At 37.5% G+C, this 24,119-nt stretch overlaps 1 protein-coding gene across 8 annotated transcripts in view; it reads right to left on the bottom strand.

The window, feature by feature from the left end:
* KIF1B (kinesin family member 1B) overlaps positions 1-24,119 on the bottom strand; it is a 94,693-nt gene that overhangs the window by 35,986 nt on the left and 34,588 nt on the right. For 4 of the 8 annotated variants that reach the window (XM_075773505.1, XM_075773501.1, XM_075773504.1 and 1 more), the window contains 8 exons: positions 21,641-21,774; positions 20,472-20,551; positions 19,481-19,556; positions 16,313-16,392; positions 14,804-14,910; positions 14,233-14,316; positions 12,411-12,591; positions 12,069-12,141 (listed from right to left, as the gene is read on the bottom strand). In XM_075773505.1, the coding sequence (XP_075629620.1) occupies positions 12,069-12,141; positions 12,411-12,591; positions 14,233-14,316; positions 14,804-14,910; positions 16,313-16,392; positions 19,481-19,556; positions 20,472-20,551; positions 21,641-21,774 (815 nt within the window). Of the gene's footprint in view, positions 1-2,698; positions 7,854-12,068; positions 12,142-12,410; positions 12,592-14,232; positions 14,317-14,803; positions 14,911-16,312; positions 16,393-19,480; positions 19,557-20,471; positions 20,552-21,640; positions 21,853-24,119 lie in introns of those variants that run through there. The other 4 variants (XM_075773499.1, XM_075773503.1, XM_075773500.1 and 1 more) reach the window with 2 other exon arrangements.

Raw genomic sequence — 24,119 nt, 5'->3', positions numbered from 1 at the left:
CCCTGGCAAATGGGCAGAGAAGTCTGTGCAGAGGTTTCCTCACAAGGAGCACTTCAACAATACCTTCTGGTGTAAGAGCATTTTCTTCCTGTTGAGCATAACCATGCTTTGAAATAAATGCTAGTAAGACCTAGTGACCTTTTTTTATTTACTGGTAAAACAAATAATTCAAGATATTTATAACAGAGACAGTAACTATGTTCCTGGTCTCAGAGCCTACCTCACAACTGTATTTTATTTTTTGAAGATAATCCTTTGGCATATATTACACAAATTGAACTGGCTTCTCAAGATTTTTACGCAAGAATTGCAACAACAATTCATTAAGTGTTACAGAGGTCTTAAGAAAAATTCTAGAACCCACTCATATTGTATTCAACCTTCTCTCTTCCACAGTCCCAAATCCTTAAATTCTCCAATGTACTGTTTGCAGTAATGCATTCTTATGTCTAACAGCTATAGAAGAAAAGCTTTACACTTTCCTCCCATCCTATTTAAGCATCCCAGCTAAACAGCCACATTAATTTGTTTTCATACAGCAAGTATAGTAGTTTACACTGCCACAATGTGATTGCATCAAATTTAACACAAGTTCAGTCAGAAAGACCTTTAGACTGTATTTGGAAAGGAGATAAACCTGAAGTACGTTACTTTAAGTTTATAAGTAAGATTTCCTGGAGGTAGCATTGAACAGTAGCTGTGCTCTTAGAACAACTACCTGAAAGTACAGAATTTTCAATACCATGAATTCAATACCCATGACCTTTAGGGAGAGAAAACTGAACTATTAAAAATATATGGCCTTTGTATGAGGGCTGCATTTTAATTTTCTAATTTCCTCTTGAACTTTTATTTGGCTAAAATGCCCCTCCTTTATTTGTGTCTGCTCCATTCACTCTAAGATGGCTACATACTTATAGTGTAAGTAAACCTTAGTCCAGCAGCAAAAGAACTACAGACAAACCAAACATTTATCCTTTACCTTGATATTTCTTCTGAAATTCTCAATGATTTATCAAAAAGCTATTCTAGACTCAATGAGGTGGTTTCAGACTTATCTATAGTTCTGAAATACCCAGTGTACTCTTAAAAATTCATTAACATAATGACATTCTGATATTTTTTCCCCCTATCCATGTAGGTAATGCTATCACATTTAAAACCAAGATTAAACAAGTCAGATGCAAAGTGACAGAAACAAGCTTCTCTTACTTGAAAGGAAGGGCAAAATAACTTATTTTCCTGTAGTCTGAAGTGGATAATCTGAGGGTGTCATTTTGAGCAGCTAGATTGTAGAAATGAAAAGCTCTTCAAGTAGTGTTTAAGTAGAATCTTTGATCAGATTCTTTTGGAGAAACTGAAAAGCTGCAGAGGGAACGGTCAAAAATCAGGAGCATTCCATTGTGAAAATTCTACTTCCAGCATGAAAAACCCAGGCACATTAAATTCATTCAAAGACAAAGACCTGCTTCTTGTCTTCTCTATTTTCACACTTGTGAGCCAAGTAAGTGTATCTTCTGTACATTTAAATACCTAGATAAATAAATGCTTAATATAAGCAGACACTTTTTATTGACTCCACACTAACCTTACTTTTAAAACTAAGAAAAAAAAAAAAATCGAAGTTTATTTTCCCATAATGAACAAGAGAAATAGGTACTATTTCCCTAAGTAGAAAAACAGGACTAAGATTGCCTCCTGGTACTTGATACTATGATAGTATTTAAAAATAATTGGCACTGAGCAATAGATGAAGGATGAATTTCAGGTTTGTTCACACAGAAGGTGCATTCACTGCACTGTAAAAGGGGTTGGTTTGCTCTACTGAGAGGTTGGTCGGCTCTCCAGATAAACATTTCCACATCTAATTACTGATAATACACACAACTGTTAGTACCAATGTAAAAGTGCCTCAACTGCTAGAAAAGAAAAGCAACTGCATCTAGAAGCTGCCCTGAAGGCCCATGCCCTAGACTCCGTGGAACCCAGTGCATATTGTTGTACCACTTCAAACCAGTTGATATCATTAGCTCCATGAATGTGGCGAAAGGGAACGCAAAGTTTATTTTGCCCAGGGGCATGGAAATATCTACAGCCACAACAACCATAGATTTTCTGAACACAGAAAGAAAAAAAAAAATCATACATTTAGACTAGGCCAAGCTTTTCAAGACCAGGCTGGACCAGCTTTTTAAGGAGAACACTGTACCATAACTACTTAGATTCTTTGGATCTACATGATGTCTGCATAGGAACTGTAGTGTATGTGATTCACTCCTGGATTTGAGGTATACAAAAAAGTCAGTTTCTTTTGTCTTCAGTGAGCAAAGACAGAACAGCCAGTTCTGCATTTTATTCCAGAATTAGATAAATAGCACACAAGATGGTACAATGGAACAGCACTAAAGAAGAGTATGGCATGTATCTCCTTGTGCTATGAAAAGCCCCCCGCTCCCCACCCCCACCCCCCCTTTTTTTTTTTAAATAAGCTATGTGACAGTAGACACAAATCTGTGTAGGCTGCTTTTCACATAACAGCAAAAAATCAGGGTGGAGGGGCTTACAAGAATCAGATTGAAGAACAGTTAAGGAAATCTTTTTAACTCTGCTACAACAATATCAACCCCAAGAAAAAAATAAAATCAGGACAAGCCTGCAATCAAGTTTCATTTCCATTTCACTGAGACAAGTCTGACACTTACAAGAGTATTTCATAGTTTATTGAAAGAGCACTTGTTACAATACAAACCAGTTCTGCTTTTCACAAGGCAGATGCTTGCTCTTAAGACAATCCAAAACTTGTTTTTTCTTAAACAATGGACAGATCTGAAAATCCCATTTAATTCAAAGCCAGCTCACTGCTTTCTTTACAGTACAAATAGGTACACAGCATAGATTTCTCATGTGGCAGCTCCTGAAGTGGTTCAATGGGAAGTATCCAAGTCAAATTTCAACATATAAAGGATAGAGAAAAAGTTTCAACATATAAAGGATAGAGAAAAAATTTCAACATATAAAGGATAGAGAAAAAATTTCAACATATAAAAGGTTAAAACAAAACAAAACAGTGAGGAAGATATTGAAACTATGCTGAATGTACTGATAAAAATAGCATGTTCTAATTTGACAGATCTCTAAAATCAGATTGCTTGAAGAAGGATGTTGAAGTCAATCAGAGGAGCATTAGTGGCATGCATTCCCCTGCCGCCCCCCAATGCACGTGTCCCTAGTGAGTCCTAAAGGATTTTTAAGAAATCGTCACTAAGGCACAGGTGGATACAAGCCAGCTGTCAAAGCACACAGCACATCAGCAATGGCAATTAAGCTTACTAAAACAGCACTCCCATCATGGATGCCACATTTCCATTAACCTGAAAGCCTTTTCACACACTCATCTATGGAAGCAGCTGTATTACTATTGTTAGCTCCATTAATACAGAATTTGGAGTGAGAGGTGTATGTATTTCTGAATAGTGCAAGGAGATCCACAAGTTCTCACACTGCTCCCCTTATCAAATAAGGCACTGCACTGTAATTAAGAATAAATTCTTAAAGTGGGCAATTTTTATCGAATTTTTTTCCAAGTTAGATTTCTGTAATATCCTCCTAAAAGCCATGAAAAAAGCTGCTTTGACATCGACTATCCTTTTTCTTTTTTGTCAAATCATACAACAACAGAATAAGCAGGGTTGTTTTTCTAGTGCTGCATTAAAACAGTGGGGTAAAACAGACCAATAGCAACCTATTATTCATCATCACCACCACTACCACCCAGGCATTTACGGATATTTCTTCTCAGATTTTTAAGCTGAAATAAGTTGGCAAAAACTTTTTAGTGTCTAGCATTAAAATATCTAGTAGCAGGAGTTTTTAATCTCGTGTCAGTACATATAGTTGAATGGACTTCAAAATTACTCCATGCTCAATCACGTGGTGATTTCACGTTGGCAGCCACAATCCTCAATAAAATTGGGACACAAGATAAAATTGGTTTGGTCTTCTCTCATGACCTATCCCATGCCAACTAACTCTGGCTCACGTATTCCTACAGAATTGAGAAGATTTTCCAGAGCATGCATTTTTAAGAGAGTCCAAGCCTTTTTGAGCATATGAAAGAACTCATTATTCAACATGCACAAAATCAAAGTGCAATGCACAACTAAAACAGGATTCTAAAACAAAGGCAACAGCAAAATATTATTTGCAGCCCAAAACTCATTTTGCAATTCTCTCAAGCTCAAAGAAAGTATTGCTAATCTACAAGGCTTCTTTTCTTTGAGAATCAAGACATTTTTGGACATGATGCTTTATTTCCTTCGTTCAAGTAGGCCAAAGCATGAGACAAATGCAAGTTACAAAGCCATATTTGGACACAAAATTAAACCTGCCATAAAGAAAAAAAAAAAGTCCCAAGAGATGGGACCAGCTGAGTCTTTTAGGAGAGTTAGAGCACTGACTTTGTAATCTCCTACATCAGAGGGCTGGTATCCTGTCCATAACACATGTGCAGAGACTTCAGAGTTGATACGTGATTAATCAATACACAAACAGTGCATGGCTGGCACTTACCATGTGTTGCAACCAGCACCTACACCATGCACAGTTGGGGGGGGGTGGAAGGAAGTAGGACAGGAAACAAAAATAAGATGGAAAGTAAGTTTGAGGCACTTCCTACTCATCTATAGCTATGCTGAAACACACAGAAGTAACAATTACCAGTAGGGCTTATATTTTATCACAAAATAAGCAACTCAAGTAAATTAAGGATATTTGTGCAAAACCGCACAAATCATTTCGCTATACAAATACACTGCAAAGTGGACCTATATGACCAAATGTGGTAGAGTAGCCAATTTCGTTTTTAAAATCGCATTGAAGTTAAATTTAAATGCAAAATAAGTCCTCAAAGCTTTAGATTGGCTTATACTTAAGTCCACAGATTTTTAGAACTAAGCACAATTTTGTTTTGCACTTTAAGAAACTCAGAAAGAAGAAAGTATATAATTAAAATTGGGGCTCTCCAATTGAGATAAAACCCCAAGCTCATAAAGCCTATTCCTTAATCAATAGTTCTTCTGTCATTTGTTTGAAAATCTGAAGTAAGAATTGCAAGCTTTTGTTTTATGGCACGTCACCTGCAAGTATAGACCTCTTCAGATCAAAATAAAAATTTTAACTTGTATTTTGAGCATGGGGAGAAGGAAAACTAATCTTATTTTCTCTTCAAAGTGACCTTCTCCTTTATTAAACAAGTCTTAAAAACCAGGGGTTTAATCCAAGACCAGAGGCACTAACATGAGGTATCACATTAAGGTGAAACAGCTCAATTCTCCTGTCTTTGAGGAGAATTCAGCCAATTCAAAGTAGTGATCTATAAATCTTCATAAGAATAACTATTTCAAGAACATCTCCCAAACTGATGCCCAAGAAAGCTGAGAACAAAATAAAAAGGATTAGCTTTTTGAAGCTTCTTCCTGCACCAGAGTGTCAAAAAATCCTAGTTCCTTTCTACAATCTCTCTATAATAATTAAAAGCTATTCTATTTAGAGATACAATGGGAATTAGAAAAAGCTTATTTCCAAAGTATTGCTTCAGCAATATATATATATTCTGACATAAAATTCCATTCAGGCAGGTTTAACTGTCACAGCAATTCCATACCAATAATTATGAACTTAAGCAGAAGGAGGAAAGACATCTCCTACTCTGGGAGTAGGACTGTTGTGACTCAATAGCTCTTCTTAATTTCCCTATAAAAAAAGCCACATATCTTGTCAGCTGACAACTTTTGGTTTATAGATGATTATTATTAAGAAATTAAGAGTGGAAAATACTGTTCTGAAGAGCCAGATCAATTTAAAAACAGATGGTCAGTTTCCTTATTACTAAGAAAAAGGTCACAAGAAACATTCAATGCTATAAACTAAATTCCTCTTTTGATTGTCTACATAAAACACAGGAGGAAGGTAGCACTTTGTAAGTTCCGGACAATATTTTCAGGATTAGAAAAATACTCCAAGACACACAAAAAAAACCCTGGTAAATGAGCTAGCAGGGAAGTTCTCCCCTCCACATCCCTCCCTCCAAGTCTTCTAGTCTATGAAAAAAGTTCTTCCAGATTTTCAGAATGTTCTTCCAATCAACGTTGTTAAAACTGCAACAAAAGTCACATGCAAACTGAATGGGCTGAAGGGCCAGTACCTTGTGTTTGTATGGCAAATTACTCAAGTTCTACCCAGCCAAACAAAACCCAAGACATAAACAAACTCAATCCTGGCGGTTTCTTAATGATGAGCCAGAATTGTCCCCGCTTCCCTCCTCCCCCAGACTACTCTTGGCCAACTAATCATACTGTAGTTTCTCTGCCCGCTTTGAGGTTAGGTGCTGAGAATTGGCGCCTCATCCGTGGGGGCGTCACAAACTGGTTATAGTGGTTAAGCCGGTCAGTCTGTTTTGGGTGGAAGTTAGCTGCATTGCCTTCTGCACCACCTCCATTGCTGTGATTGCAGTAAGGTTGTCGGTGCTGGTGGATGTGGCGTTTTTGCTGGAAAGTCTGCAGGTCTGGGTTCTGCTGCCCGCTGTACGAGTGCAATGATTCAGATGAGCCTGATGTCTGACGCCGCAAGCTTTTTTGAGAGCCGTTATTAAGAGAATTGCTCCTCCAGCGCAACTGAGGTGATGGCTGCTGCTGATTGCTAGGCTGTGACTGTGTTTTTAACTGCTGCCTGTTAATTTGGATATTATCTTGATTCCTCTGGGGACCATAAAGATTCCACAGCTGCTGAGGGTCTTTAGAAGCAGCTCTACTTTCTTTTTCTTTATTTTCATCTTTGTTCTTATCATCTTCTTTTGGAATTCTAACCTCTATAACTTCATCCTCTGTGATAATTATATGGGTTCCTGGACTCCATGAGTTCCTATGTTTGGGATTGCTTTTGAAAGGAAAGCGGGGCTTGCGATTTTCAGGTGGAATAAATCGGTGAGGCATATTTTGTCGACGTAGCTGTTTTGCTATTTCCTGCTGCTGCAGATTTTTAAATCGAATCTGTTCTTGCCTCATCCAACGTAATCGCCCGCGTCTGAAAGCTGGATCACCTGCCATTAACTGAGAAACACGCTCCTCTTTAGCAAGATCATCATTCTCACTTCTTTTTAAGTCATCCATGGGCTTCTTATCCACATCCACCACACTGGCAGAGTTTGGAGACTTAGCATTGGCTATGGTTGACTGAGCTTTCTCAGACCCTATCAGAGGTAAAACCTTCTCCATTTTTAGCATCTTATTTCTAAGAACTTTTATCTCTTCATCCTTCATGTTGTTCTGCTTCTTCACTTCTTGCAAAATATCTTCCAATTTGTCTATGTGCACCTTAAGGTCATCCACATCAGTTACTCCTTTACCATTGGCCATAACATCTTCAATTTTCTCATCTCCAACTCCTACTGTATCCCAAACATCACGAGCAACAGCTCGCCATGATTCACGCTCATTTGGATCTTTTTTCCCATACATGGCACAAAGCTCTTTCATTTTAACAATGGCCAGAGCTTCAATCTCCTGCCTAGTGTGCCTGAAGTCATTGAGTGCTACCTCATAGCATATCTCTTTCACAGCCTGAATCTTTAAGTCTGAGATGGTAACCCATTTGGAGTCTTTGCTAAGGCGTCGACGTTGGGGTATCTGGTACATTTTAATAGGCTCTCGTTTCTTCCCACTGCTGGGGAGGCCACACTTTTTTACAATGGTTTGGAGCTTGCTGGGGGGCAGCTTCTCTCTCAGGGAAGTGATCAGTCTCCAACTCTCCTCACACGATCTCTTGTCCGAATCATCCCCACTATCAGAGTCTGCATCCTTTGGAAAAACAAAAATCAAGAAGTGGCCCCAAAATAACCAAAATTAAAATTGTAAGAAAATGGAAAAGCTAAACAAGAAGTAGCAGGCAAAGAAAACTAAATAAAAAATCAAAATAGAACAAGTGATAAGGAAGTCCCTGAAGACTGAGTGCTAGGACATTAAAATGTATCTTGAAGAGTCATGGACTGTCAAAATTGGAGCTCTTCACTACATTAACATTATATTTTAAATCTTGTCATCTCAAAATAGCAGATAATCTAAACTCTTCCCTCCCAATCCCTTCCAAAATCTCTAAACAGCTCAACTAAAACCAAGTTCCTGATTAAAAAAATTAAAAACCAAGTATAAACTGCACTTCACACATGCTACAAAGACATGCAAATCCCCGCCACACACATTTGCCTTGGTGACTGCTCTTGCTTCTTTCAGCAAATCCTCCCCAGGTAGGTGAACACAACAGCCATCATAGAAGATGTCATGAGCAGCCAGAGTAAGTCGGGTTAACACTGGTTAGTAACGTTGCACGTGGTTGCAGGGATGCTCAAGTTTAGAATCCACTTCACTACAATAGCAGCCAAAGAAGTGTTAGACGATAAGAAAAAATGAAACAGAAGCAGCTGAAAGGTTCAATGTTAAAAGGACTGTAAGTGCCACTACGACAGGTGAAGACAGTGGTTCATACTCCAAGACTTGCTACAAGCTAAAAGGATTTCCAGAATCAGAGTTTCAGAGGTGGGTTGTGGTTTGCTTGTTTGGGGTTTTTTTCCCCATTTGCCACCTTGTTGCTTAGTTTAAAGAAAAAAACAAACATTAGCAGTCTTGTCTGTCCGAAGAATAAGTTTCAGAAGAATGTAGCAGTAATGACCTTTTTTTTTTTTAAAAATTGTTTTAATACGAATTCTCTATTTGATATGCTTGATTTGTCCTCTTCTCAAACCCTAGAGCCTGGAGCTTCCACACACTTGCTAAGAGTTATGCATGTTTTGCTTCTTCATTACAAGTTTTCCACCTTTTGCTAAATGATTTTTAACGAGTAGTGCTTCAGGTTTCCATATGCTAGGAATGTCAGTTCAGATATACTGCCACCAGAAGTTAAGGATATCCATTATTGCTTACTGCAACCAGGAATTCAAGTCAGACTACTTTTCTTTAAAGGATTATTAATTTAAGACATCTCTTTAACAATCAACAAGTCCTATGTATTATTGTGATCCAAACATCTTCAATAAAACACAGCAGTCAGTCTCTAATGAACCTCTATCTATCATCCCTATTTTTCACATAGAGAATTATAATACACCAGAAATCAGGAACAATACCACACAGTTATTCTAAAACCAAAGGAAACCCAGGTCATTGACTCAGAACCACAGGTTCCTAACACTTAAGTCTTCGGGTAGAAGACCACGAAGAATGGGGAATACAATATAATTTGTTTTGGGAATGATGAAAGGGAGTACAAGAAATACTGTTCTGCCCTATGGTCCACAAGCTCCATAGCCTAAGATTCACATTATTTGAGCTTTTTGTGACATTATGTATTTTTAAATATTTAAGAGTAGAACTACAGAATCAACTTCTCCTGAGTTAGGCCAAAATACAAGCAAAACACTGGTTTAGAAACAGAACATAAACTCTGTGTGTGTTTACAGCCAACAAAATTTGTGGCCTAAGGAAACACCATCTAACAAACTGCATATTGCAGTGGAAACAAGACAGGCCCTGGAGGAAGACATTGTACAATCTACACATTCAAGGTTACATTCAGAAAGGCAAAACGCAAACTACTCAAACATTAAGTCAAAGTTCCACAGGATTATTCTTATAGGTTACAGAATTACCATCTTACTACTTATGGGTAAAGCACGTCTTGCGTATAAAAAGCTGATTAAGAGACACAATGTGGTCATTGCCCTACGTGCACCGAGAGGTTAACCTGACCAATTAATATAGGTATATATCCACATTCTAATATCAAGTGGTCACTGCCAAGGCATTATGACCAAGAAAACCAGGAAGGTAATTTTAGCTCTGTTAAACAAATTTTTCACATTCAATTTGTAAAATGGAGAGCGATTACTTCTATTCCCTAGCAGTACTAGCAAATAAATATTAGCTGTAAATTTTGGGGGACAAGAGCTATTATTCATCTCTTTTGTACAGCACATCTAACAAATACTTAAACTGATTGGAATCTCAGCACAAAACCAAAAATAATCTGGTAAACAGGATTAGCCAGCTTCTTATATCCAAGATTATACTCCAATTTAGAACAAGAATATTTATATTTCAATATCAATCTTAGATAGCAGAAAGTTAGAGAACCTGATATTGCAGCTAGATACCACAGCAATATAAATACTTTTAAGGTACACAAGCTGAAATGCATTCCCAGATTTGCAATCATTATTCAACTACTGTTGTATGTATGCATTAATCCTGTCCATTCCAGACTCTGCATACAGTGACACAGAAATGACGAGATGTGTCAAGAAATGTTTCTGTCATCTGAAATATTCTTATTAAGCATTGCAATAAGCAGGATAGTGCTTAACAGACCAATGATCTCATTTGCTATGATCCCTTACAACTAGGAAAGGTCCTTCAGGAATTCTTTTGGTAACGCACATAAGATAGTCTTCCACCTTTGTCCGCTAACTGAAATCAGCAAAACCAAAACAAGCTTAAAGAAATCAGCAACTTATTACAGTGTTAAACAACCCACTATCTAAAGAACCTTCCCTTAATCTTAAGTATACAGGGAAACAAATTCCCTTCGCAACACTTTTATAAATGCAGCCTTATTTGAAGCAGCTCCCCGGACAGCCAATTCTCACATCTTTAAGTCATAAAATAGCTTATCTTATGCCTGTCAGCTAAAATTTAAGGGAGGGAATTCCATTACTTGCATCAACTTTGATACATAGCCAAAACTTCCTCGATATTCAAACTATTTTTATTTTCACATTGGATTGATTTTTGCCGTACCTACTTTCAGCTACACAAATTTTAACTATAACACTGCAGAGATGAAACATTACATTAGTCATATCTTCACTTCCTTTCTGAACTAAGTCTTGCTTTGGTTCAAAGTTTGCAACTGCTTCTTTCCATCCAAGAAATTAGTCCCTTGCAACGAAATAATTAGAGATGCAGAAGTCTTTAAGTATATAATATAAATAAAAAAAATTTTGTAGCTTCAACATATGGAAGCCACAGTACTTTGCTCCATTCTGCTTTTGGGAGCTTTACATTTTAACACCCAACATGCATTTAACCCAGTTTTCAGTGGTCTCAAACTAGTATTACAAACAAACGAATCATGATTTTGAAATTTTTATTTGAATTCAGGCACAACTACATTTGCATTCTGGATAAAAGACAACCCTGTAGTTGTCTAGTTAAAGCAGAATCAGGAGTCTCAGGCTTCTTAAGGAATTCTAGATTTAATTTCTGGGTTTGGTCTTGCTTTTAAAATTCACGGGGTGCTTGAAGACTGTGTACATACTGCACTTCAGAAGATATTTGTTGTGAGAAGACTGAAGTCTTCCTATATTAGGCTTAATTTAACAGACTTCCTATTTAAGAAACAGGTGGAAAGGTGGAATTCCCATGCTCTGAATGAGCTAACATTCCCTTTGCACACTGCTCCCTAGCCAAAACCCCACCACTGGCATATGTACCATTGAGACCCTTACGAGGAACTCCATGCAGGGGGAGGGAGAAGGGTTAAAACATGCACAATGCAGCAACATTTTTAGACATCATTCAAAAAAATAAACCTAGTGTATCAATGTTCTAGGAATCTCTTTGGCAGCACAAAATTAGTATGTTCTGGTGATCCAAGACAAAAAAAAAAAAAAAAAAAAAAAGGTAAACATCCCAAGAAGTAGCTGTTTAGACTACTGAAAAGGAACTTCAAAAAAACCACAGAGCATAGAAATGCCCTTCTTTCAGGTTAAGTTGCCAGAAATCCAACCTGTCCCAATAAGAACTGGTTAAAGCCACTTCATTGTCAATTACAATCTCTGAATTAACATGAAGGAGCTCACTCACACCGATAATAATTCGCTGTAGACACAAAGTATTTGAAAGCAAAGGGAGAACTGCATTGTGCAGACAACCCAAGCAGGTTTCCTAAACTTTCAGATAAGCAAGGACAGGAATTACTGTTTGCCAAAGGTATAGTTAATCAGAAGTAAGGACACATACCAGCCTTTGCTGCTCCAACAAGAGATCAGCTTCCTCCTTCTCCTTCTTATACAAAATCTCCATTTCTTGTAATCTGAAATGAACAAAAGAACAGAAGTAGCCAAAGAGGTCATTTTTTCCATGTTGGCATTACTATACATAAATAACCCATTGACAAAAGTTATTCCACTTAAAAGGAACTGTTATTTGCCTATTACAGTACTGTAGAAGTGAAACTTCCTATAAATTGCAGTTCAGTTGTTCACCAAAAGGAAAAGATTTAGGGTTTGCACAGACACCACCCAAATAATCTAGAGGTGACTCCTCCTTGTTTCAGGCAGAAATTTTGAGTTATTTTGTTACCTTTTCTCCATCTCCTGCTTCATGTCAATGCCCTGCTTCTCCAGAAGCTCCCTCTGAGCAAATGTCCAGTCAACTGGCTCAGAGGGAGTCTCAGCTGATGGTGTTTTCTCTCTTTCTGCTCGTGCTTGCTCTGGATGGTTGAATCTGAAGACGTGATTTTTACCCATGATGATACGATTTCCTAAAAATAGTAACAGAAGCTAACTCCTTCAGGTAAGGAATACCAAAACCATTGAAAAACATCACTGAATGATTCATCTCATTTATGCCGTTGGGTGACAGCATAAGAAAAGATTGCTCTATAAGGATTTCTGTATACATTCCAGTTAACTAAGTGACAAGAGAAAAAAAAAAGAATGCCTGATTTGTACAGAACAAGCCACTGCTGATAAGAAGCAGTGCTCAGAGTACGACATCACGCTCAGGGGTCCAATCTGATAGCCCAGAATTTCTAAAAAATCAAAGGACAAACTTGGAGATTGACCAACGGTTGCAGAAAATAACACACACCACTAAATCCCATTCCTCTCCTCCAGCGATGGTGCCAAAACATGGGCAAAAGCCACTTCAGCAGAATTTTCAGCTCGGAAAAGCCTAACTTCAAACACTGGAATGCATGGTGCTTACTTTCTTTAAAATGTGGTTCACATGTATTGATTTTATTGGAGTCCTAATCAGTGGAATTTATAGAAGGATTTTACAGCTGCTTTTACACTAATGTCAAAAGAGCCGAAGAAATCTAATATTGTTACATCTTTTGGCTGAATCCTAGAGCTATCAGATGTCCACAAAGCCTGAGAAATGTGCTTGATAGAAGACAGTAAAACGCCTCTGCTCTTTCAGAGAGTATATTAATGTAGCTAAAATTTTAAAAAGGCATTCTAGGAAACAGACCTCCAAAGTAAGCAAAATTCTCCTTATCAATATATTATTAAAATACAAGCCCTTAAAGATGTCAGGGACAATGTCTATATTCTTCTAGTAGCTCAATTATCTAGATGCAGATAGAAAAATATCTATTTTTTTTTTCTCTTAAAGAAAGTAATTACTAAGTGATAAACTCATGGTATTCAATATGAGCCATACACAGGCACAGAATAGCAAAACCAGTTCTTCCTTCGTTGTCCAGACTTATGCTGAAGTCAGTACACTTGTTTCCATGAATCACTTATAACTTGGTGTAAATAATTCTAAGGCGGGTGTTTTTGTTTTGTTGGGTTTTGGGTTTTTGGTTTGGTTTTTTTTTTTTTTTTACAGTGGAAAAACAGGGGAGGGACAAAGAAAGCATCATAGCTTGAAAGAGATAGGTTAAACCCCATAATTTAGGGAAGTCACTCCCTCCTCTCTAATTCTTCCCCCACACGCCTTTCTAAAGGACTGAGTGGGAAATCTAATGAGAGCATAGAGAAGCTGTTGTACTCCTGCAGAGGGTCATATCTTAACTTTGCCAGGAAACTGGGAATTTTCCATCAGCAACTGGCAGGCTGTCTGCTCTGTCTCACTGAGACTGCCATGGGCAATAGCTTTGGGCAAGAATGTATTTGAGTAATACAGTGTAAGCAGAAGGACAAGCAGGATGCTGTGTGGCAGTGAATATTTAAGTACACTTACAGCTAGTGCAGCAAAGAATGAAAGAAAACGAACTGCTGCCAAGAGAAGAATGGTACCAATTTCTGTTTAACAGCTACACACCAGAGGACACTGCTGTCCTTTAACAGCACCCACATTCTCTACATATGATGCAAATCTAACATATGGACAACTTTTAGATGGAGAGTCTACAAGAAAAAAAAACATAAAAATCAGTTCTAACAGTTCTTACCTGAGCGCAACTGCACAGGCTGTACAACCCTCTTGCCGTTAACATAGGTTTCTGATCGTTCACAAGGCTCCAAAGTAACGATAACTATGAAGAGAACATTGATGAGTGAGACATTAGAGAGCATTGTATAGAAACAGAAGTGTGCAAACCCTAGAGGTCTCTCATTTTCTGCCTATCTTCCTACTAACATTGAAGAAAAAAAAAAAAGACACAAGTGAATCACTCCTTGATACCATGCTGGTTAAAAAAAAGAAATAAAGCCCCAAGAGAAAAATCAATATCATTGACATCTCCATATTGCAACTGGAAATTATTATTTTCTGTTTGAATTTTCATGTTTGTAGTTAACCAAGATCAGAACTTAACTCTTATGTTGACTGCAGCCTGCAACTTGAAGCTATTATCTCTTACATTTTATTTTCTTCCCCTGAGATGCAAGAAAATACCAAGTCAAAGCTGATTGTTTTCTTGAGGTAAGAAAAACCTGCAAATACCGGTATTCCCTGGCCAACTATCAAGTGATGAGTGAAAGATTTTGGCAACACTTTCTAGGAGAAGTAGGGTTTTTTACCTTCACCATTGTTGTTCCTCTCACTTCGAAAGATACAGTGTTCTTCTTTGATATGAGCCCCACTCAATACAATGTCTTGCCTTCGCTCAGCATCAGCTTGGCCAACCCTGAGTCCAACAGAAGATATTTCAAGAGCAAATCAGACCCTTTCTACAACTCTGTGTAGGACAACACATCCCAGAAATGTCCAGGAAAAAAGTCTAAATTGTTAGGACTATCCTTCAAGTTCAAAGGATTGAACTACTGTTTAACTCTGTGTTGCAGAGAACTTACCAGATTTACCATGAATTGGAGGATAACAGCTTGACAAAACAGAACAGAAGTTTTCTCTCTCTTAAAACACGTAATTTAAAGACAGAACTGAAATGTTAAACACCTCTGGATTTAATGTGTTTCCTTCCCTCTTGGATACCCCCTTCTCCCTTTAGCAAAGGAATGCAGAAAGGAAAAAAAAAAAGTGACAGGAACTTCCAGTGGTGCATTTCAGCTGGCATACAGTGGCCATCCCTTCCAATAATCGCCATCTGCACTTTAACAAAGAAGCACAAGTGGCTCAGGAGACTCTTGCTGAGTAATTTGATGCCACAAGCAGTTTCATCCAGCTTCTGCAGTGAGAGATTGGCTGTATCCCTGGAGCATGAATATCCATTCCAAACTTAAATATTTGAGCAATGCTAGATATGGACAACTTGATTTTCAGTTCTAATGCTTATGAACTTCTTGCTGTACTTATTACTCCACACATTTCTGACGTCACTGAGCTACGCTCAAAACTTATAATTATTTCTTAAGCCCTAAGCTATTCTCATCATTCTGTGCTGAATTCCTACAAGAATGATATTCTTTTCACTAAGTTGAATGCATATTAGAGTAGCACAACAGCACCTGTTTGTGTACTCTTCTCCATTTGCTCCCCAAGAATATACCAAGCAACCAAACACAGCTTAATGCTCCAAAGATAATAAAACCCACCTCTCTTCTTCCAGATGTCTTGACAACAAGCTTTGGAATAAAATCTGCTTTAAATTCCAAATCTGGCAATTAAATTTAATCTCATATACATGAATGCAGAATACATTAATTGTGCAGAGTCATGGATAATAGTTTATTTAAATAATAAAGTGAACACTGATCCATATTCCAGTTGCTTTCATCAAGTACTATGGTTTTCAGTCCTCCACCCATCAAAATCTGAAAGGCATTTTCAGTAACTTTCATTACTTTTGCTTTCCTATTTCTTAAAAGTGATCTCATGCTTTCTTTTACTGCCCAGGTATAGTAACAAACTTCTTATAAAGCTGAGTGACTGCATACATTAATTTTAAAGCACAAAATCAACTTAAAAGAAAATGCATTTCTATACTTTTTTCCACCTACAGCAATCTCATATTTCATTTGTACCTGCAAGTTGAATAGCTCAAGGCACAATTATTATTTACAGTGTCTCCAGCATGGGGATTTAAGCAAGCAAAGAAGCAGACTTCAGAGCACATGAGCACTGATCCTCACCTAGTAATGCCATCTTTGATGTAGTAAAGTAGACATTCAGACATGAGTGGATCTTCATTAAGGTTTACAAGATGAGGAGTCTGAAATAAAAAAAAAAAGTTAATTAAGAACTGAAGACCTACTTTCAGGCTTCTTCTCGCAGTTGTGGAGGATGTATACTAATCCAGCAGTTTTGCTATGTATATCAAGGTTATTCCATAATGCACTTTTTCAAATATAACCTCTTGCAGTACTGAAGAGCATCACAAAGTAACAGCAGAAATAGAGGGAATAAAGGCTTCAACTGGAACAAAATAAAGACTCCTTGTAAAGTCTCTGTAGACTTTGATAAAGGAAATCCAACAGCAGAAAAGGTTGCTTCAGTAAGATTTTGAAACTGATGTGGAATCAGCTTTGGCTTGGGCAATACAGGTCAGGTGAATTTGGCAAAGTCTGTTAATGTCAAAAGAAAATCTAAAGCTACCAACATTCTCTGAATCAAACAGCTAAAAAACTCTTCATCTAAAGTTCTTCTAAATTTAAATCCACTACGGTTACTAAACCAACCTTCTTTGGTGAAAAAACCCCATTGGAATCAGCAAACAAGTCACAAGGCCTTGGTGTGAAAATCTAGCCAGCGAGATAGCAGTAAGCACAAGCACAAAAGAAAACGCAAAAATGGTTATACAGAATTAAAGAAGATGGTAAGAGAGAAATAAAACTGTTAATAAGCCACTTATCCCTTTGTTAACCTCAAATAGAATAGACTTAGCAAAAGGAAACAAATTTGGCTAAGATTCCTTGGGAACATTGCTTCCATCAACTTATTCTAGCTGCAAAAAAGTTTACTTAAGAGAGATGTTAACAGCACTCACTTTACATAAGCTCAAAAATTACTGGATGTTCACAAGGAAACTTGTCTTTGAATGAAGAAGTCTGATTGTCAATTGCCCAATGGAAAACTTAACTATAAAGACAGAAGGGCAGAAAAAACCAACATACTTTTCACCCCTAAAAATATAGGGGGCACCTAAAACCACAGTTGAAGATTCCCCACACCATCATCACTATTCACTGCATTCAAATCAACGTTTGGTGCTATATAAAGCTCTTAAATCAAGAGACAACTGGAGAGAAACCAAATCCCAGACACAGTCAACTACTGAAACACCACTATGACTTGTACCACTTGGACACTTTGAAAATAATGCTGTACCCTATATGTACATGTTTTACCATCTGAATTCATTTACTACATTAAATCAAAGTCTGAATGGGTGTTTCACAGGCAACAGAGAACTTGGTAAGAAATAAAGCTCAAAACCTTGAAAGATGATGCTAGCACAACTGACTAGTTACTCATTCTGAGATCTATTATTCATGCACAGACAGTTATGTTTTCAACTTTCTCCTGTACAGCATTTCTCAAGCATGAGCTGAAGGATTTTCCCTGCTCCCATCTTTGACGGCAGCAGAAGCAGTTAAATTTCCACAATCTGTTTAACAAAGTTTCCTGCCATCAAAGGCACAACAGGTAGATACAGCAATGATTGCACAATGTGATACCTTTTAATTCACGAAGTGGGCAAAATTTCCCTTACAAAGTTCAATTTACAGTTCAGTTGGTAAAAACACAGTGCTGTCCTGGTAGCATAATTTTAGATTTATACTAGTACCTCAGAAGTGTAAAGTCTTTATTAAAAAAAAACTTTCAAATTTGCTGTCTACATCTCCTGAATTTTCACAATAGCAGCCACAGTTACTAGAAGAACTAATGAAATAGACGTGCAAGGATAGCAGGGAACAAAAGCAGACAGGACTATGTCAGGTGTTTTACTTCTCCTAATCTATCCTATATGGGTAAAAATAGATACTATCTATTACCAAAGCAACTACTTAATCCAGATGGCATTTACAGACAAACCTGATCAGCTGAAAATGCACCAAAAGAGTCATCAAAAAGAGCTGAGGGCCTCTGAGGGAAAATCTAAAAGGAGATGAGGATCCATAACATAAGAGAAAGAAATGTAAAGAACACTCAGCGAATTGGCGTCTTTACAAACCTTAGGCACTTCTGGAGTAGATACCAAAAGCAAACCAGAGTTCTGCTTTCTCCAAACATAACAGTCTAACACTGTAAGTGAAGGATTAAACATTTTAACCAATTCTGCTGTCCTATATTTCTGTACAGTGCCTCTAGATAGGTTGCCATTTAACCTTAGATCAACTTTATTACACACTTGCATGTCCAAGTTTCAGGCTAAAATATTACCCTGTGCTCCTTGTTCAAAGATTTTTGAGATTTAAGAAATAATTCTGCTTTAACTGCATAGATAGCTTCTTTACGAACTTGATCATTTCATATTTACAGCACTGATTTATGCCCTTTTTCTGCATAGTTCTGCTTCTTTCAAATTTCAGAAAATAGAACTATTGACATGTACTGAAAGAAATATTCCCCTGCATCCCCTATATTCAGTCATTCATTACATTACAATTGCTTTTTCCAAGGGGAAAAAGGATTAACAAACAAATTCAAGGAAGAGCAGCTAAACAAGACTTCAGACTTTTCGGGGTATCTCAAAGAAGAATAGGTAGAGTACATGAAGGTCACTCACAGCTACCGCAGAAAATAGCAACAACAATTTAACAGGCAGCATTTCTGACTGGCTACCGAATCAACAGATACGCAAGGAGCTGCAAACACTTCTCCTTGCAGCACAGATTTTTCTAAAGGAAGGTACAAAAAATTCAACCATTTTTTGATATCAGAAGTCTTGCCATGAACTTTTCATGCTGCTCCTATTTCATGATTGTATTAGGCTAGCAGATGCTTCCCTACTTTAACAACCAATGGAAGCTAAACACAGGCAATTCTTTCCACAGCTCCCTAAAAGCATTAAGTACTGCGTTGCATCACTTGCATGAGGAACAGCATCCAACTTCATTATTGTGGGCAAAATAATCCTTAGATGTACAGTGCTTTGATAAATTCTAACAGTAAAGCTATTTCCAAACAGAGATACTCTAAAAGGAACTTATTACTATGGGTCCAGACCTCAGTGAGGTTCTCTTGTATCTTACAGGAATACCAGCCCTTGTGTGAGTGGCAGGCTCCCTCATCACCCTCTCCTCTCAGGTTGATCAGTCTTTTGGAGACATGATGCAGTAGTTACTAATTTTCTCTACCTTTTTAGGTGAGAAGACTCCCAGTGTTCCTCCATCTTCCCGAATGGCAACTCCCATTTCTGCCAACAATGCCTCCCTGAAAGAGAAAAGCGAGATATTTACCATATTTTAGGCTTCTTACACAAAATAAGGTCTAACTAAAGTCATGTAAATGAAATACATTAGACTTTCAACCAGCCTATCCACTGACCATACAGCCAGGACTTTTGCCACCTCATAATATAATAGGGCAAGTTTCTGAACTTTAGTCCTGGAGTTTATAGACCTGCAGAACAACAGCAGCAAAAATTTTACAGAGATTTAACAGCATTTTAGCGCTATGATGTAGCACAAGATAAATACATTTTAGGACATTACATTCATTGCTTCTTTAAGGCAGGTTAGTCTGTTCTAAACTTAAATATTTAATTTATGTAGAAGGAGCTACCACCATTAATTTACAAAGACTTAACTGGCTCTTCCTGATTTAATATAGGAAGTACTCGCTCCTTCTTAAGACATAAAGGACTTAAGACATAAAAAGGACTGTATGGAGTCAAACTGTTCACGCAACACAGCTCTTGGCTTTGACAAAGCACAACAGTGACACCAACACAGAAGAATAAGAACATGGCAAACAACGTGATATTTTCCCCAAAGTATTCTTGTAGTCTCACAAATTCTTCCGAAGGAATTTCCAGAATTAATGGTGGCATTTATTTTAAACAGCTATCCAAAGTGTTTTTGTTGTTGTTTTTTGAGGTTTTGTAATTTTTTTAAATTAACATTTAATTTAATTAAATTAATTACAATGCTAAACACTTTAACTGTAGGAAAAATAGGAAAGGATACGGCTGTCTGTCAGCATTGCCCCTACTGTTATATATAAAACACAAAAGTCAGCAGAATTATCACTAAGCAGTATTCTGCTGTTCCACTGCTTTTGAAGAGAGTAACATTCTGGTTTTTCCCCATTTTCTAGAGACCATCCACATCTACAGCACTTCCTAACCTTTCCATCCTAATGGCCTCAGTTTTCCTCAGCTTCTCTTCCCATGTTTCATTCAGCTCCGCAATTATCTTCTCAGATTCCTGTGTGAAAATCCCAGAAGCTGTTTTACAATTCTTCTCAAAGTTCTTTACATAATACACAAAGCAATTAAAGTTTGTGCTCAGTTCTAGACCTCAAATTAATTTTGGTTATAAAAAGTACTCTCAGTACTTTAAAATTCTAAGTTGTCTTCCTTAATTTTTAAAAGGGTAAATAGCCTTGAAGGCAAGCTGAGAAGAAAAGGGGACTTCATATCTAACCACAATCAGACTTTAATTTGAACCACCAAATTTTTTTCTTTTTTTTAATAAATCCGATTTACAGACATCATTCAGTAACTGGATGCCAAGGAACTGCTGAGACCACACCATTATTTCCATGGCAACAGCGGAATTCTAATAGGAAAGGGATATGCAGTGTGTGTTCCAGCCCATTCCAATCCCTGTGGCAGTGTCTCATGGACAAGACATGAGAATGAAGCGTAGATTCAACACAGCCAGCTCTCCCCACTCATCCACCCATGGAGATTGGGGGGGCTTTCATAAAAATTAAGAAATACTTCAGTGTAATGCACTTTTGATGCGGTTCAATTCTATGCAGAATTGGGACAAGGCCGCTATTGTCTGGATAAAGTATGCTATTCTGTGTGCTTCACATTTTAATCTGTGGGGGCTGGGCAAATACAACAGTGGCAGGATTATTCTTCCTCCTTTTTTCAACTTTGGGGTAATTTGGTTTTCTGAAAGCTGACTGCATTTGCTAGTCAGACTTTGTCCACACTAGTGCTGACCAGGCCTCCTGAAGTCTATACTTATGACCAAATTTTCCATAATTAACACTGTATCAGAAAACCTGTAAACAAGAATCAAGATTTTAATTTATAATTTAGTTCTGGCTCCAGGCTACAATTAAACCTAAATAATCCTAACAGGAAAGGCTGTGCATGAACCCAGTTTCCAGCCCACTGCAGTTAAGTGCCCTTTTTAATGTGCAAGTGGGTTTGAGACAGCTTCCTACAGAAACAGTAGCATACTGAATATATTTATGAAGGAAAGTTCTCCCGGGTTCACTGCCATTTAGCCTTGGAAAAGACAAAAATAATAGCCTCTTTATTCTACAGCAATACCTACCTTCAAACGTTCAATTGCCTCTTCACCTCCGGGTGTTGACATGATTCTTTCCTGTATACTGGACACAGATGTTAAGCCCACCTGACTACTGAGAGAGCAGGAGGATGGAGATGCAGTGAGGGACCCCATGGAGGCTGTGGAAAAATTGCCAGGACGTTGATTCTCGGAGGCTAGCAAGTATCTATGTTTATTGTTCTGAAAATCTTTCAAATCTGGGAGAGAGACACACAGACAGAGGGAAGGCAGAAAGATGGGGAAAAAGGAAAATAGGAAGAGGGAAGGAACAGGAAAAAGGAAAGGAAGGAAATACCAGTGTAAGAGGAAAGCATTTAAGCAGCAACAAGACAAGTTTTGCAATTTTTAGATGGCAGTTCTGAAACAAATCTTTTGATATTAGTATCCATGACATAAAGATAACTCAGTTTAGACCCTGAGGATTATTGGTAAGGACCGCATCATAAACCATTTTGATCAAAAAAGCTTGAAAAAATAAATTATACATGTGCCAAAAAATAAACCATCCTATTCCTAACTGAACACTAAACTGAGCACCATGGAGCGCACCAGGAGCGGATTCAGTTTCTGATGAGATTAGCAACACTTTGGGCAGAATCCTGAATAGACACCAACCCCTTAAACTCAGTAAAACATTCTCTTCCAGACATCTTTAATCAAAAATGATAATTAAATAAATCTTTATCACACCAGTTCCCTGCTGCTCAACAAGGACAAAGAACAACCCCTCCTTAAATTCTCACAGGAGAGCAAGTATGTTAATCACCTGTCAATCCGTGACAAGGAGAAGAGAATACAAGTTCACAATAACATCGTTATGTTTCTTCTTGACCCTCCTTATCTGAAAAATGGAAATCTAAGATACCTGATCAGTGAAATATCTGATAAGGCTTTCATACTTCAGAAGGTGCTTTAAAGTTTTTTGGTCTTAGCGTAGATGAGGAAGGCCTTAAAAAAAACCCCAAAATTTAATAAGGCAGCTTGTGCAGCCTAAAAACCTGGAGGCCTGAAAGATGCCTCGTTGAAAGACACAAAACAAGAAAAAAGTGCATGAATGACTTAAGAATTAATATCTAAAAGGCAATTTTTTTAATCTAGTATTAATCTAACTTAGCTTCTCAGGTATATCTGAAAACCATATCCTGAGAATAATCACACACACACAAAAAATAATCTTCTAACATAGAAATATCAGACAATTAATAGCTCAGTTTTAATAATTTTGATTGTTTTAAATTCTATTTCAAAACCAAATCCTTTATAAAAAAAAAATCTTTAGGAAAGAAACAGGTCAAATCAGACCCTGTAAGTTATAAACAAGGGCTTCACACTCACAAAAATGAGATGCTCACCCAGACACTGCATAAATTTCCATGTCCTCCTACATCTCCTCTACTCCTATCCTGAACAATTCTGCTATTGTCAGCATTATGCCCTACTCCACATTCAACCTGCTGTTTCAGCCTCATGAAACTGATCAAGTCAGTTTGAAAACCACCATCTGCAAATACAGGAAGCAGGGGTGGAAGTTTAACAGAAGAAAAGCAGGTTAAGGAAAGGGAATGCCATCGGGATGAGGAAAGCAGGCATGAGCAGGGAGGATGACATCTGGAAATGCCAATAGACACATGCACTCCTGAAGACAAAGCAAGTGGCACTTGCAATAGCTTTCACAGTTGCCGTGACCACAGAGAACCAAAACCCTCAACATCATGCACACTTCTCCTGGAGGCTGCAGCTTTCACACGGATGACATATGCACACGCTGGAAGCAGCATCAGAATGTAAGACAAGGCCAGGATGAGTCTTTACACCACCAGTAGCTTTAATTTTAGGAAATTTCAGACAGATCTCTTCCAGTTGATATTGTTTGAGTGAGGGTGAAGAAGACTGACTGAAAGAGTTTAAAAAGGCTACCAACCCACAATTTACATAGAATACATTTCTTTTGCAATGGACTACATATATTTCCCTTTCATATGAGGAAACAGTAGAACAGAAATAAAATGCTGTTTGCTGACTGGTTTCAACCCTATTACGTTAACCATCTGCAACCAAGTATTTGAGCTCAAATATGAGACTTTCAGTAGTATAAGATGTTCAACTTTTTTTTTTTTTTTAAAAGAGACTATATAAAATAAATAAATCTGAGTCTCCAGGAGGAACAGGTAACATTTCATCTTGAGTTAATCAATTAGCACATTTAAAACAAATACTTCTAGTTGGAAAAGAGATGTTAAAAGGCCAGGAAGCTAGATGAGCAGAAGCTGTTTCAACTGAGTAACTTAGGAAAGAGTAACTTGAGAAAGATTTGAGAAAAAGATTTTCTAGTTTGAATCTAAACTATTGCTGCCGTGAAAACAGACGAAAGAATTACCACTCTCCCTTCTATATTCTGCCAGAAAGCAAGCAAAGAACATATGTTCCATTTTAAACTTTGCACTTTTTTCTGACTGTCGACTCA

This window comes from Balearica regulorum, chromosome 21, assembly GCF_011004875.1.
Source record: "Balearica regulorum gibbericeps isolate bBalReg1 chromosome 21, bBalReg1.pri, whole genome shotgun sequence".
Taxonomy (NCBI): Eukaryota; Metazoa; Chordata; class Aves; order Gruiformes; family Gruidae; genus Balearica; species Balearica regulorum.
Note: the sequence above shows the minus strand (reverse complement) of the source record. Positions and strands in the feature narration are given on the sequence as shown.